General features: G+C 39.4%; 1 protein-coding gene across 8 annotated transcripts in view; it reads right to left on the minus strand.

The window, feature by feature from the left end:
- Positions 1-17183, minus strand: part of PLEKHG1 (pleckstrin homology and RhoGEF domain containing G1) — a 221161-nt gene that overhangs the window by 36661 nt on the left and 167317 nt on the right. For all 8 annotated transcript variants that reach the window (XM_070603283.1, XM_070603285.1, XM_070603286.1 and 5 more), the window contains one exon: positions 7833-7902. In XM_070603283.1, coding sequence (XP_070459384.1) covers positions 7833-7902 — 70 coding nt within the window. The remainder of the gene's footprint in view (positions 1-7832; positions 7903-17183) is intronic.

A 17183-nucleotide genomic window follows, 5' to 3' on the forward strand; every position in this document is an offset into this window, starting at 1 on the left:
AAGGAAACAAAAGAGATTTTGATGGACCAAAAAGCGCAGGCATCAAAGGTCGTTTAAAAACAGCAGAAAGAAACATCATTCATACCTTTGTATTTGTTTCTCTAATCCCATGGGCCTGTCTCCTGAGCCCCTGTGGCAACCATCTGTGCCTGTTCGTCTACCTTGTTTTCTGCCTAGAATCCACACGCACTTGAACTCATTTGAGTTCAGTAAACACTTACTGAGCATCCGCTGTGTTACGGGGATGGATTGGGAAGGGAAATGGGAAGAGGAGGGATCTAAAGCTTCCGCCCCCACGTGCTCACAGCTTTCTGGTGGAGTTGCACCGTGGAGAGAAATATAAGCAGAAAAGTCAAATAGCACGTGCTGAGAACACGCTGGAAGTCTGAGCAGGGCAGGAGGAAGCTGCTGGATACTTTCAAGGCCCTGCGCATGCAGCTTTCTCTGCCCATGGTCTTTCCCATCGTTTTCACTGCTTAGCCACTAGGCATCATTTGATGTTGAATTTACACTTTATTTCTTCCAAGGAGCCTTCCTGAGCTCTTGGGCTGAGCCAACTGCTCCTACTCTGGGCTTCCACAACCCCAGTGCTTACCTCTCCTGTAGCATTTACCAAATGAGAGTGACATCGTCTGTGTGTCTGTCTGTCTCCCACTCTAGTTCCCGCGGGGTAGGGGCCATACTGTGTTCATCTGGCACATAATGTTTGTTGAACTACTGAATCTCACCCCCTCTCTTACAAAGCTGACAATTATTTGAGAGCAGGATCCAAATCTACTCATCTGTCTGCATCTAGCAGGGCAGTGATGCCTCAAATGACTAACCAATGTGGGGTTCTTGCCTCTTGCTATGATCATCTTTCAAGTTTCCTAGCATCTTTCGATACCTCGGCATATTATCAAATATTGGTCTTAGTCTTCCAGATGTCTAGTCACATGATCAAATATTGGGAAATATTAAATTAATACTTCTTGCTCTTAAAGGATAATTTGTAAAAAAAGTACAACCATGACTTCCATGCAAATATAGCATGAAGGCTGTCAAAGATTTTATTTAACTTATTAATCAGGAAAGCAGTAAGGTATTACCATTGGATCAAAGGAGAAAAAAAAGTATCACATTCAGATAGGTCGATGAACAACGCTGAAATGAATTTACAATTAGATACAAACCTGGCTTTATCTACAGGGATGAGTGGGTAAAGAAATCAGTTGTCCCTCTATGGGGCAGTATTCACTTGCATGTTTGTGGCCAAGAATCATTTACATTTCTAGCAGTTATCTACAATTTAGAGAGTTGTAAAATAGCTCAGAGACAATGAAAGGTGCAGAAATCCCACTGAATCATATAATTTAGAAGGGTAAATTGGAAAGTACTTAAGTTTTCTATTGGAGGCATTCAGTAATCTGTTTGGTCGATTTCAAAGTCTTCTGCAATTTTTCCCTACACTGCCAAGGCAAAGAGGTATATGTAAGTGGGAAGGCGAGGTGGCAGAAGTTAGGTTCTTAACTTTTAATTATAAAACTATTGGTAAGAATAATTAATTCAAGGCCAATGAACTACTAGCTGTTGCACACTCTAAAATGGAATTCCATTATGAAAAAAGAGCCATAGTCTACTTTCGTGGCATTTCACGTTCTGCTCTGACTTTAACTTTTTAAACCACTTCATGTTGGATTCACATGTGACTCCAGGACAGCACTTTTGTTTTGTTTTGTTTTGTAACTTTAATGTTCATTAATTTTTTTCTGATTTGAAAGGAATTTCTACTTAGAATCCTTTCTCTGAAACTCAGCTAGGATTAATTAGTTTTTGTTATAGAAAGTTTCAAGCAAATATAAAAGTAGAGAGGATGGTATAATGAATTGCCAAGTATCCATCACCTGACCTCCATAATCATTAACTCGTTATCTGTATCCACCTGCCTCCCTATCTCTCTGAAACAAATTCAAGACATCATTTCACTTGTAAAGATTTTAGTATACGTCACTAACGTAAGGACTTTTAAAGAGAAGCATCACCACAATGCAATTATCATATTTAAATAATTCCATAATATGGAGATTCAGTCACTATTCATATTTCCCATTTTCTTAATTTTTTCTTTTTTTTTAATAGTTAGCTTGATTTGTAATCCAAATAATATCTACACATAGCAACTGGTTGATATCACTTAAGACTCTTCTAATCTAAAAATTCTCCTTCTGTCCTTTTTCTCTTGCAATTTAGTTGAAGAAGCCAGGTGGTTTGTCCTGGTTTCCCATAGTCTCAATTTTGCTGATTACATCCCCATGGCTTCCTTTAACAGGTTCCCCGGCCCCCTGCACTCTTTGTGGTTTAGCAGAGGCTTAACAGACTTAGGTTCCCTAATGTGGCATGAATACATCATAGGTTATATAATATTTCCATCAGGAAGCAAATGATGTCTTCTCGTCTCTCTCTTGTGATATTAACAACCACTGGTAATTTTACCTAACCCTATTAATCCATTAGGGGTACCAAAATGGTGATATTTCTAATTCAACTATTCCTTCTTCATTTATTAGCCAGACTCTTTCCAGAAAAGGAACTTCCTTATATTAACTATCTCTTTCCCTGCAGTTTGTGGTTTGTGTGGGAAAGGCAGGATAAATGCTTCATTCTTTGTCTTAATTTTCAAAAAAATGCGTTGCTTCTCTAGTATCCCGCAAAGGCCACCAGTTTGGGTTTGTAGTGTCACTGTGAATTCATTAACATAAATATTTAATGAGTTTCAGTTGTTTTCAGTTAATTATCTTTACTGACGCTCAAATGATCCCATCTTTGGCCAGCAGGAGCCTCTTGAGTATTTATGACCTGACCTACAGCCTCCGGGTAGCTTCCTTGTTTTCTGGTGCGACAAGTTGTTCCAGACTGTCTTGTACATTTCCTGCCCACTGCCCTTCTTCACGGAGCACTGATTCCTTCTGGTCAGAAGCAGTAGTTAGCAATGTTCTCGCTATTAGGTTAATCATTATTTCTAGGCCTTTTCAACAGACTGAGTTAGGAATAGGTGTTTTTTAAAGATGAAATACATCCTTAGTTCAAACTTGCAGTTCGGATTCAGGACTACAACATTTTTAATTAGCCTCATTGTTACTCTATATCTTCTTTCTCCGAGCAATTCCAGCTCTCAATGACACTCACATAAATACCCATTTGCTTTATCCCACAATACACTCAATAATTTCAGAATAACAATATCAACGATACCATGTATGCTATCATTCTTGAAAACAGTTAAGGACGTATTTGCTGTATTTTGTCCACAGTATATTTTTAAATTAGATTGGAAGTTCCTCTGTGTGGTTATACCACAAACTGGACACTCAAACAGGCTCTTGGTTTCATTTTGATTTTAATTTTTGGAGACTGCTTTTGTAAACTTTAATTTTGTTTTATAATTATGTAAAATTTGTACATGGTTTCAAAGTCAACTCTACTAGGAAATGCATATTCAAAGAAGTCTAGCTTCTATTCCTTTCCATTCTAGTGTATTCCCTCCCTTCTTCTATCAGTAACCAATTTTTAATCTCACAGTCTGTCCTTTTTGTTTAAACATTCACATTTAAATATAGGCATCTCTTTCCCTATTCCTCAACACAAACAAGCTATGCCCGTGATTCTCAAACTTGACTGTGCATCAGAATCACCTGGAGGACTTGGTAAAACACAGATTACTGGGTGGCACCCAGAGTTTCTGATTTAGTAAATCTAGGGTGGGGCCCGAGAACCGGCATTCTAACAAGTTCCCAGATGATGTTGAAGTTGCTGGTCCAGGGACCACATTTTGAGAACCACAGTGCTATACACACTTGTATCCACCCACCCCCGCCAAGTAGTACACAGATATTCTTTATTTGCTTCCACTGCTTCATAGTACTCCATTATGTGCATATACCATGGTTTATTCAACCAGCTTCCTGTTTATAGACATTTGTGCTGTTTCTATGCATTGTATATTTCCATACATATATTTCCATACATATGCACATATATAAAATATATTTCTATTTATTGTATATATCTATAAATTATAACAATAATTACTGCAAAGAATAGCATCACACTTACTGGATTTTTGTCACTGTATCTTTGGAATAGATTTCTGGAAGTAGGACTGCTGGCTTAAAGGGTGGATTCAGACACAGTTTTGCTAGATCTAGCAAAATTCCCCTCCACAGGGCCTGTGCCATTTTGCTTTCCCACAATTAAGGGAGTGCCTGATCCCCCGTGGCCTTGCCAACTTAGCATGCTGCCAAAGTTTCAAGCACAGTCCTTTAAGAAAATCTAAATTAGTTGCCAACATCTAAAAGTTAGAAAATAAAAATATCTCGATTTCTAGATTCTTCCTGAAAAAGTATAAGATCCAGTGGCCCCGGGCCTAGAGTTTCACGTGATGCTTATGTCCCCACGACGTAAGTACCTCAATGGCTCTAGCCTCCACCTGGGCCCGTTCATGCCTGTGTTCACCTGGTTACTCCTGAAGGCACTGGGTGTCCAGCCCTGGCTCCATGGATAAGAAAGGCAAATGGTTTGCCCAAGGTCTTCTAGCAAATTGATGTCGGCCTGGAGCCTTTCTCTGGGTTTGTCACGTGCTCTCAAAGTTTCTTACTTATTTTTCCTGCCTCCTGCTACACTCAACCTGGGACTGAGTAACATCAGGCTGACTTTCCTGAGATTTAGGGACCTTTAGGATCATTTCGAATACCAAACTTAAAAACAATGGCCTCAATGAAAAAAAAGTCTAAATTACGTCATATATGTTACCTACCTACACCTGTGCCTCATAAAGCCTCAAGATTTCTGCACTATTGAATTAATGTGCATTTTGTGACATCATGGCTCAATTATTAAATTAAAGGGTTTTGATTTAAATCAGCTATATCCTCTTAATATAGAATCAAATGCACATTTGATCTTAGATTTATAAACTCTGTGGACAATTCAAAGATGGTTTTACACAAAAACCAATAGCCCCAGTTACTTAATCCTTAAAGACCTATTACTTATTATATATGCTGCCCCAAATCTTTTTCACAAGTATTTAGGGAAAAAGAAGGCAATGATAAAGAAATTATACAAAAGTAGATATTTTCTTCTGGTTATTCAACTCTTTCAAACTGTAATTAGAGATGATGTCTAAATGAGACATTTAATTATGATGGAACCAAAAGATAAGATAGTCAGGGCTGGCAAGTGAGCACACAGGGCACTCAAATATTGATTGAATGAATAGCCAGAGTAAAGAAATCTGTATGATTTGAGGGTTTCTTCTGCTATAGGGTCCATCTCTCTCTCTCTCTCTCTCTTTCACACACTCACGCACACACACGCGTGTGCGCACACACACACACACACACACACACACACACACTCTTTGATTTCTGGGATCACTGGAGACTATGAGAAAGGCTTAATATGTAAATAGCACATGGGTAAGGTAAGATGGACTCGAATTTACTCCAGTTATAAGAATATCTGATTTCAGTCCTTTCTTGAGGATAATCTCAATAAGTGGGTACGGGGTGTATGTGTGCGTGTGCGCGCACACGTGCATGCCTGGGCACTGAAGGAAAAGAGGTACCAATGGGAATGGGGGCCATGCATGGAGGGAGAGCAGGAGGTTAAAGGGAGGTTAGGTCTCTGAAGACAAACTTTGTCTGCCTCCTAAATAGGGCAGCCCCGCTGACAGTCACGACAAGGGATGGAAATGAGGGTGAAGGCAGGAAGCCCGGGAAACCTGTTCCAGGTGCTTCGAGAATCCTAAAAGCAGACAAAGGCTCAGCAGGGAGACAGCTTGGCCTGCCCATCAGGGAACTCATATTTCTGCCTCTCCAGAGGATGGGCTGTGCAGCTCCTATTTCTTTATGAGCACAGCAGGTGAGAAGCGCTGGATTCTCTTTTAGTCAGGAAAGATTTCTGTAACCTACACATCCCACAAAAGCAAGGTCAAAGCCGACGCTCTGTGTAAGCCCCAATGATTCAGATAAAAGCAGAAGTCAACCATCAGCTTTACCGCTCTCATTAATGGCCTCTCAATTAAAGCAATTTTCCCCAGAGTTGAACAGCTGGCTGTGCTTCAGAAAACGTACCATCTTCTAAATTTCAGGGTGCTGAGTGAAAAGCAGGTTGCGCCAGAACCAAACACCCCCTCACAATTCTCTGCTTACATGGGAAAGTGTAGCGTGCTCAAGTCGGTCTTCTAATTAAACTTGGCAATATTACAATGAAAAATAAGATTTGGGAGTTGGCATCGTAGCACATAAACAAACTTTTATGTGAATAATGAAGCCAGGGCTAAGCATATGCTGGACCGGCTTTAATCAGCTTGTGATTACAGTTACTAGTAAAAGCCCAGACATTTCCGAAATCTTCTCTGTTGTTTATGTGCTGTGGTTATTTTAACATATCTGCTTTGATACACGCAGCATATCTTTTTACCCATTTCTCCCTCTTTCTTTTTCCTTCTCTTTTTCAAATTCCTACCCTTTGGGAGAATTAATTATGACACGAGAATCTTGTGAAAAGAACTGTGTGCGTAAGCACGCGAGCACAAACATTTTACATGTTAACACACCCACACACCAAGTCAGGAGGGTTTTACCTACAAGCGCATCAACTGCCTTGAAGGAACCACGCTTCAGTAAAACCCAGGGTGTTATGTTTGGCTATAAAACCAGTGGATGGATCTGCAGCCATCAGAAATGGCGCTGTGGCTCCAGTCCAGAGCCAGGTCAGGCTGGGAGGACACATCACACAGTTCACGTTGGACTCTGGGGCTCTAAACGAGGTGCTAATTCTCGGTGGATCCCAAAGCACCATCATGAACTTTGCTTAAACCTTTGTACACTGGAAACCACAACGGCAGAAATCACGCGAAGTTTTGCTGCAAAAAAATTTCTGCTAGAGGTTTTCCAAGCAAAAGCGGTTGAATTTTTAAGAGAAACTTCAGATAGAATTCTATATCTAGTCGGGAGCATGTCCAGAACTTAATGTGGTAAAGGATGAACTTGTATGTTTCAGAACTCTACCTCCTATCTGGGTACAGAGCACGAACTGACTGTCATTTAAGCTTTAAAAGTGAAATCCTTTCCTTGTATTTTTCTAAAGCATCAGTACAACTGAAGTAAAATATAAGAAAATGAGAGTGCATTTTCTAAAAATTTCTTTCGTCATTTTTTTGCTGAGGAAGATTTGCTCTGAGCTAATGTCTGCTGCCAATCTTCCTCTTTTTGTATGTGAGCTGCTGCCACAGCACGGCCACTGACAGACGAGTGGTGTAGGTCCACACCCTGGAACTGAACCTGGGCCTCTGAACTTAACCACTAGGCCACCAGAACTGACTCAAGAGTGCATTTTTAAGATATAGGAGGTTAATTCTATTTCTCTTTATCCCCCAAATGATAATTATGCAGCCTAGGCTGGTGCCACATATATCATATATAAAATATTTAGATTCTAATAGATTTTTCTAACTGGTCTAGTGGTGTTTTATACATATTTATTTTTCTAACGTTTTTCTATTCGTGATTCTCCTCCCCTCAAGCTGAAAGTTTTTCCTAGGAAAGATGAGTAACACCATTCAGTTACTGTGCAAGTTGTAGGACAAATACCAAGTTAGCATTTCCTAACTGACTGGGGACAGTTAACAGTACATTTCTTTTCCTTGCTGGTGAAAAAAAAAACCCGAGTGAGAGAGATTAGTGGCTAACTTCATCCAACATGGAACAAACCAGTCATTTTAACTTTAAAATGAAAACAATTTGTACTCTATCTGTCTTAGCTGGCCCGGAGAAATGAACCGTGCTTACCTTGGCCACGAAACATTCTGCGATGGCCACAGGATCGTTTTCACAGTTTTCCAAATCTTGCAGAAGTTCACTAATAAAAAAATAATAGCCAGAAAGTATTAGATTGTGGTCTGATGGTTGAGGACGTTTTGTATAACTTAGAAGTTTAAATATTTATATGGCATTTACAAGGAATCATATTTAATCAGATAACTAAGGATCCGGTGTCACTATATCCAAAGCTTAGATAAGGGATTTCCCCCAGGTTTCGGCGGAGCAGACGTTTAAACACAGGTCTGAACTGTAAATCTCCCACCCAGAGAAATCCCTGACATTTAAGTCTTCTAGATGTTTGTCATCGTCTGCAGGCATCCTCACTCACATTCATTCACTCATCAAGTGGCTGTCGAGGTACCAGCTACTGTACAAGGCACAAAGAACAGACACATCAGTAAGCAAAAGGAGATGTGGTCCCTGGTCTCTTGGAGCTGGGAATCCATTGGAAGAGTCAGACATTCACTGGAAAATCACACTAACAAATACCAAATTATAGACAACAAAAGTGCTCTAAAGGAAAGATATTCAGTGAGAGAAAACTTTTCTCAGATGTAAATCTACATTATTATTATTATTTTTTAAAACAAGTACATTTTCCCCCCCCTTTTTCCTCCCCAAAGCCCCCTGGTACATAGTTGTGTATTCTTAGTTGTAGGTCCTTCTAGTTGTGGCGTGTGGGACGCCACCTCAGCTTGGCTTGATGAGCAGTGCCATGTCCGTGGCCAGGATTCGAACCAACGAAACACTGGGCTGCCTGCAGCGGAGCGCACGAACTTAACCACTCGGCCACAGGGCTGGCCCCTACATTATTTTTTTTATTTTTATTTTTTTATTGAGTTAATGATAGGTTACAATCTTGTGTGATTTCAGTTGTACATTAATGTTTGTCATTCGTGTTGTAGGTGCACCTTTTCACCCTTTGTGCCCACCCCCCACCCCACCTTTCCCCTGGTAGCCACTAATCTGTTCTCTTTGTCCATATTTTTAAATTCCTGATATGAGTGGAGTCATACCGAGATTATCCTTCTCTAACTGGCTTATTTCACTTAACATAATTCCCTCAAGGTCCATCCATGTTGTTGCAAATGGGACGATTTTGTTCTTTTTTACGGCTGAGTGGTATTCCATTGTATATATATATACCACAACTTCTTTATCCATTCATCTGTTGATGGGCACTTAGGTTGCTTCCATGCCTTGGCTATTGTAAATAATGCTGCAATGAACATTGGGGTGCATAGGACTTTCGGAATTGCAGACTTCAAGCTCTTTGGATAGATACCCAGTAGTGGAATGGCTGGATCGTTTGGTAGTTCTATTTTTAATTTTTTGAGGAATCTCCATACTGTTTTCCATAGTGGCTGCACCAGTTGGCATTCCCACCAGCAGTGTATGAGGGTTCCATTCTCTCCACAACCTCTCCAACATTTTTTACTATTAGATTTAGATATTTTTGTCATTCTAACGGGTGTAAGGTGATATCTTAGCGTAGTTTTGATTTGCATTTCCCTGATGATCACCGATGATGAGCATCTTTTCATGTGCCTATTGGCCATCTGTATATCTTCTTTGGAGAAATGTCTGTTCATGTCTCCAGCCCATTTTTTGACTGGGTTGTTTGATTTTTTGTTGTTGAGTTGTGAGAGTTCTTTATATATTATGGATATTAAGCCTTTGTCAGATATATGACTTGCAAATATTTTTTCCCAGTTAGTGGGTTGTTTTTTTGTTTCAATCCTGTTTTCATTTGCCTTGAAGAAGCTCTTTAGTCTGATGAAGTCCCATTTGTTTATTCTTTCTATTGTTTCCCTTCTCTGAGAAGACATGGTGTCCGAAAAGGTCCTTTTAATACTGATGTCAAAGAGTGTACTGCCTACATTTTCTTCTAGAAGCCTTATGGTTTCAGGTCTCACCTTTAGGTCTTTGATCCATTTTTAGTTAATTTTGGTGAATGGTGAAGAAGAATGGTCAATTTTCTTTCTTTTACATATGGCTTTCCAGTTTTCCCAGCAGCATTTGTTGAAAAGACTTTCTTTTCTCCATTGCATGCCCTCAGCTCCTTTGTCGAAGATAAGCTGTCCATAGATTGGGGTTTTATTTCTGGGCTTTCAATTCTGTTCCATGGATCTGTGCACCTGTTTTTATACCAGTACCATGCTGTTTTGATTACTGTAGCTTTGTAGTAAGTTTTGAAGTCAGGGATTGTGATGCCTCCCGTTTTGTTCTTTTTTCTCAGGATTGCTTTAGCAATTCGGGGTCTTTTGTTGCCCCATATGAATTTTAGGATTCTTTGTTCTAATTCTGTAAAGAATGTCATTGGGATTCTGATTGGGATAGCGTTGAATCTGTAGATTGCTTTAGATAGAACGGACATTTTAACTATGTTTATTCTTCCAATCCATGTGCATGGAATGTCTTTCCATCTCCTTATGTCGTCATCCAATTCTCTCAGAAAGGCCTTGTAATTTTCATTATATAGGTCCTTCACTTCCTTAGTTAAATTTACCCCAAGGTATTTTATTCTTTTTGTTGAGATTGTGAATGGTATTGTGTTCTTGAGTTCTTTTTCTGTTAGCTCATTGTTAGAATATAGAAACGCTACTGATTTATGCAAATTGATTTTATACCCTGCAACTTTGCTGTAGTTGTTGATTACTTCTAAGAGTTTTCCAATGGATTCTTTGGGGTCTGCTATATATAAGATCATGTCGTCTGCAAACAGCGAGAGTTTCACTTCTTCCCTCCCTATTTGGATTCCTTTTATTCCTTTATCTTGCCTGATTGCTCTGGTCAGGACCTCCAGTACTATGTTAAATAAGAGTGGTGATAGAGGGCATCCTTGTCTCGTTCCTGTTTTCAGGGGAATGGCACTCAGTTTTTGCCCATTGAGTATGATGGTGGTTGTGGGCTTGTCATATATGGCCTTTATTATGTTGAGGTAGTTTCCTTCTGTGCCCATTTTGTTCAGAATTTTTATCATAAATGGCTGTTGGATCTTGTCAAATGCCTTCTCTGCATCTATTGAGATGATCATGTGGTTTTTATTCCTCAGTTTGTTGATGTGGTGTATCACGTTGATTGATTTGCGGATGTTGTACCATCCCTGTGTCCCTGGTATGAATCCCATTTGATCATGATGTATGATCCTTTTGATGAATTGCTGAATTCTGGTGGCCAAAATTTTGTTTAGAATTTTTGCATCTATGTTCATCAGTGATATTGGCCTGTAGCTCTCTTTTTTCGTGGCGTCCTTGTCTGGCTTTGGTATCAGCGTGATGTTGGCCTCATAGAATGTGTTAGGAAGTGTTCCATCCTCCCTACATTATTTTTTAATGGTTCATTATTTTAAGTAACCCGTAATATTTCACTGTGTGGATGTACTATACTTTAACTAATTTAACCATGTACTATAATTTAATCTCCCACTATTGGATAAAGTTCTATAAGTGGAGTTTCTGGGTCAAAGGGCATCGCAGGGTAAATAACGCATTTTCAAATTGCACTCCATATAAGATGTATTAATATATATTTTACTATGTTGTGTTAATTGTAATTCTCTGTGTATTACATATTTAATAAAATGTTAAATAGTTCTACAGGAATTATGATAAAAACAAGCAATTTCTTGCTTTCTGTTTCCCATTGTTGACTGCCATTCTCCAGAAGCATTTTCCACTCTTTCGCTGTTTCTGCTGTATGTGTCCATATTTCTAACCAGGCTGATACTGCATTTTTGTTATTTCTCAGTTTTAGATATTATTTACTTCTTCCTCCTCCCATCTTCTCAACAAGTTCTGTTATGAAATTTGATTAGATTAAAAGTCAGAGCTTGCATTTTTAAGACTATGTAAACATTCTCCGCCGAGCCGTGGAGTATACCATAATTACATTTCCTTCCTTGTACAACCATGTTCCCTGGAGTCAAAATTGTCTCATTTTTTTGCCTTGTTTTCAAAGGACACACCACTAACTTACCCTCGAATTTTGTGCCAGAAGGATAACTCTCGTCTCACTGTGTTCAAACCTCAGATCATCTATTGGTTGCACTTCTTTCTTGGTGACCTCCCTCATGGAGCCCTCTGTCCTCCTGCTGCCACCTGAACAGGTTGCTCCCAGGCTTCTGTGTTCTCTCTTCAACACCATCCTGACAATGACCTCCACCTAGCCTCTGTGTTGGATGCCTTGTTTCTTAGACACCATTTCAGATGTATTCCTTCCTTTGGGCAATTACACTGCCAGTAGCTGTGTGTAAGCGTAATAGTAAATTTTCTGAAACTCTTCCTGTTTCAGAATGTTCTGCCTTCACGCTTGGCTGATAAAGTTCATGGATATAGAATTCTTGGTTGGAAGTCATTTTCTCTGAGTATTCAGGAACTATCTGTTGCCTGATGAATTCTGATGCTGCTGAGAAGTCCAATACCATTCTGATCCATGATCCAGGTTCCATATGACCTGTTTTTCCATTCTGGAAGCTTTGAGAGTTTCCTCTTTGTTCACATAATTCTGGAATTCTGTAATGGCTGGCTTTGGGATGGGTCTTTTCTCATGCGTGAGCCAATGTGAACATTTGGGAAACATTTTTGAGCATCAGTTCTCAAAATGACCCCTGAGATCCTGGGATTCCTTTCCCTAAAGGTCCATAACGTCACCATTTTCCTAAAAATACTTAGACATTTGGATTTTTCTACTTTCATTCTCTCATGAGAGTACAGTGGACTTTTCCAGAGGCTACATGACCTGTGATATCATAACCAATGGCGAGCAGAAGCAGCCATGAGAATCCAGCTGTTTTCTAGTAAGTCAGACAGTAGAGATTTGTAAAAACGTAAAACAATTCCAACACACAAAAAAGATTAGTGAGAAGTGTAGTAAAATTATTTTTCTAAAAATTTGCGGGTTTATTATTATTGAATAAATTGATATTTCAACAATTTCTCAGTTTTAATTTCTATCATGGTAAACAAAACATCATTGGGGTCCTTAGTAATTTTTAAGCGTGTAAGAGATCCTGGGACCAAAAAGCATAAGAACCTCTGTTCTTGAATTACATCTGATATTTCCTCCTCTCCATTTTCTCTTCTCTTTTGAAGTCCTATGATTCACATTTTAGATCTCTAATTTTTCTTATTCTTCCTCTCCTATTTTCATCTTCATGTTTATTGTTCTGTTTTCTGGGAGACTGCAACTTTATTTTCCATCTCTTCTAATGAATTTTGTTTCATTTCTATGATCTGATTTTTAATTTCAAAGTACCTTTTTTTTTTTTAATACGCTCTTTGGGTGTTTCTTACGTTCCTGTTCTTATTTTATGAGTGCCGAATCTTCTCTTACGTCCAAGGATGATATGATGTTGATGATGGTGGTAGTGATGGTGATGATGATGATGATGATGATGATGATGGACTATACTTCCCTGTTCCTTGCTTTCTGCCAAGCTCTCTTTTCTCTGTTTGATCATTTTGGCTTCTGTCATTCATGTGAGAGGCTCTCCAAACATCTGGGGAATCTTCATTTGTCCTTTCCTGTTTGACGGTGAGACACCACAATGCTGACCATAAACTCTGAGCAGAAATGGAGCTTCTCATGGGGTGCTCTTCACTCCCATTGTTCTCGAACATTGTGGGGTCAAGACCTGTTTACACTCAAAATCTCTTTATGTGGATTATATCTACCAATATGTATTAGAAACTAAAACTGAATAGTTTTTAAAAACTTGATCAATTCATTCAATAATAAATCCATGTTAGTAGAAATATCTTTTCGTGAATTAGATTTTATAGACAAAAAATTTAACGAGAAGAGTAGCAGTGTCTTGCAATTTTTGCAAATCTCTAATGTTATCTGAATAGAACACAGATGGATTCTCATATGTGCTTCTGAATTCAATTTGTTGCAATCTGTTATTTTGGTTGAAGTATATAGAAGAAAACCGACCTCACACAGATATCATTGGAAAAGAGAGGAGTATTTTAACATCCTTTTCAAATAAGTGTGGCTATCCTTCTTTGATATTACACTGAAACTCAATAAGTGGTAGTTTCTTAGAGTTTTGTTGGAGTATGAAACCATACCAACGTACTCTATTGTTACTTTAAAATCTATTGGTCTGCTCTGCACTTTGAAAGGATCTTTACCAATGCTTGATTTCAAAATAGTCCGGATTTCAAACATTTCTTCCTAATATTCCTATCAAAACATTCCCCTTATAAGATTATTATTAGTTTGGAAAATATAATTCTGATGTTTGTGTCAATGTCTTCTATAGAAAGATGAGAGTGGTTAAATTAAGGATAGTTGAAATCTAATCATTGGGACCTGAACACTGGATGAAGTAAGAGAGAAGGCTGAAGACAAACAATAGCCAAAGAAGCAACACTTTCGGGCCAGTGCTTTCCACTACTACCAGATGGAGCGCTCTGGGAGTAGGTTTTGTGTCCACGTCTTTCAAGATAAATCCTCTTTCTGAGCACCTAAGAATTTTGAGCAGAATCCATTATGTTACTTCTCATAGCTTAACAGACATACCCCTGATATTTATATTTAACTCCCTGTGTTCTACACGTTATGCTCATCAAGCTCCCCTTTGGGCTTGATGGCCTCGAGCCAGAGTGGACTTGCTGATGGAGGAAGTGTCTGAGGGGACCCACCCAGGCTCTAGGTATAGCTCACCTGGAAGTGAATGATTGGCATTCATTGCTCAAGAACCACAGAGCTGGGAGGCTGTTCAGACACCTTCCAGTGCCAACCCTTAATTTTAAGGTGAGGAAACCATGCTTCATAAAAGGGACGTGGCTTACCTTAGGCCACACAGTTAATAAATAATGGCCACAGCTGGGGTTGGTATCAGGGCTCTTGAATCACAGTCCTGCACTCTAAGATAAGTACATTTACTTGAAGATTTGTTTCCTGATCGACTCGAGAAAGCAGAGGGCTAGACTCTGCATCATCGTGTTCTCAACACGGTACTGCCCACCTGGGGGCCATGTTTGAGTCACCTGGCCAGCTTTCCTCTACAGTCCTTTTCTAAAATAGGATAAACAAACTAAACATGGGAACAGTGAGGAGGAGGAAGTAATGGGGTTTCTTTTGTGCTCTTGTCATCAGGGCTATCATCTTGAAAAAGTTGGCCCACCATCCCCTGAATGTTTGCTCTCCATTCAACAGTAATCCTTGAGAGCCTCGTGCGTCAGGCATTGTTATAGGCACTGAGGTTATGGAGTAAAGAACAGGGACAAAGGCCTCGTCCCATGGGCTTATGCTCTGATCAGGGGTGATCAGTGTTAGTAATTGAATAAACAAACAACACAGTATCAAACAAAAGACAACAAATGTTGGCAAGGATGGGAGGGACTGGAACCCTTGTACACTGTTGGTGGGAATTCAAAATGGTGCAGCCACCACAGAAAGTGGTATGGACGTTCCACAAAAAATTAAAACTAGAACTACCATATGATCCAGCAATTCTGCTTCTGGGTATTTAACCAAAAGAATTGAAATTAGGATCTTGAAGAGATATTAGCACTCCCATGTTCATTGCAGCAGTATTTACAATAGCCAAGATGTGGAAACAACCTAAGTCCATGAATGGATAAAGAAAATATGGCGTATACATGCCCTATCTATTATGTAGCCAAATAAGAGAAGGAAATTCTGCAATACGTGATAACGTGAACGAACCTTGAGACTTTATGTTAAGTAAAATGAGCCGGCCACAGAGAGATAAATACTGTATGAGTCCACTTATATGAGGAATCTAACATAGTCAAACTCATAGAATCAGATAGAACGGTGGTTACCAGGGGCTGGAGGGTAGGAAGAAATGAAGGAATAGCTAATCAACAGGCATAAAGTTTCAGTTAAACAAGATGAATAAATTCTAGAGACTGCTGTTAACAATAATATATTGTACATTTAAAAAATGTGTTCAGAGGGTAGAGCTCATGTTAAGTGTTCTTACACAAAATAAAATTTAAAAAGCCCATTTTGCTAAAAAAAAAAACCCACCTTAATGAGATTACAATAGAAACTCATACCATAATACATTATCACTTAATAAGAAATGTTCATGTGAAAAATAATAAAGTATTGGTTTTACTGAAGAACGAAACAAAATGAAAACAACAGAATAGGACATTGTATTATGTGATACAATGCAAATAAAGAGGGCAAATGATAGAGAGCAAATGAGGCTAGGTGGGGGTGGGAGAGCATTGGAGCAGTCATGGAAGGCTCTCTGAGGAGGAGATATGAGTGTGGGGAGGGTTGGAAGAGAAAGTCCTTTAAGAAATTAGTTATGAGTTCAGGACAGAATGAGCTTGGTGTGTTCTTGAGTGAGGTACACAAAGGAAGCCACTGTGGCTAGAGTTTGGTGAACAACAGGGAGTGTGGGAGATACAGGAGGAAGACTAACTGTAAAATAGGCCACGTACCATGGGACCACAGATGGGGCCACGGAACATGGTATATCGGCCACTGAAGATACTCCATACAGACCAGAAACAGGACTGTCCTTCTAGAGCTGCAGCTTAACGGGCTGGCGTCTTGGTTTCTCATTCCATCGCTGTAACTAATGAACATCTCTACATGTACATTAGCAGGAAGGAGTGACTCATCCATTATGTTTTGTACTCAAAGCTAAAATTTGAGTCATTCTATCCTCAGGTTTTGGGTATTTTCTCCTTTCCCCGCATTCCAAATATTTCCTCCTTTTTGAGTAGGACTATGAAAAAGAAAATGATACCATTTCTCACTCCAGCTCAAGTCCCTTGTTTAGGTGGGAAATTAGAGGAAACACTGTCACTTTTACAGCATATTACATGTAAAATTTTCTGACCACTGATGCGGACTTGAAGGCAGTAACTGTATTTTTGACCTTGAAGATTCTGTTGCCTTAGACACAGAATGAGATTCAGGAAGGAGGCCTCTCCCCTTCTGGTCTACGAAAGACCCTAAGCACCGCTTCCTCTCCCCACCCACAGACCTGGGTCAGCTAGCATTTTAACTTGTTGCATCCAGAGGCACAAGTGCACATGAGAACAAAAATGGGGTGAGGTTCACGGCACTGAATGTTCCAGTAATTTCACTGATACAATAGCAGCGGCCTTGAAAAGTCCACTTAAAAAAGCCTGCGGGTAAAAATATTTCCACCATCGTGCAGAAGTTAAAGACACTTTGGTGGTATGAAAACGCACTAAAAGAAAAGAACACTGCCCCCACCTTTCATTGCCTTATTGTTCCATGTATCGTATGAATCACTTTCTAAATTACATTTCACGGGAGAAAAAGAGCATGGCCCAAATAATTTTTTCGTCTTAA

This window comes from Equus przewalskii, chromosome 32, assembly GCF_037783145.1.
Source record: "Equus przewalskii isolate Varuska chromosome 32, EquPr2, whole genome shotgun sequence".
Taxonomy (NCBI): Eukaryota; Metazoa; Chordata; class Mammalia; order Perissodactyla; family Equidae; genus Equus; species Equus przewalskii.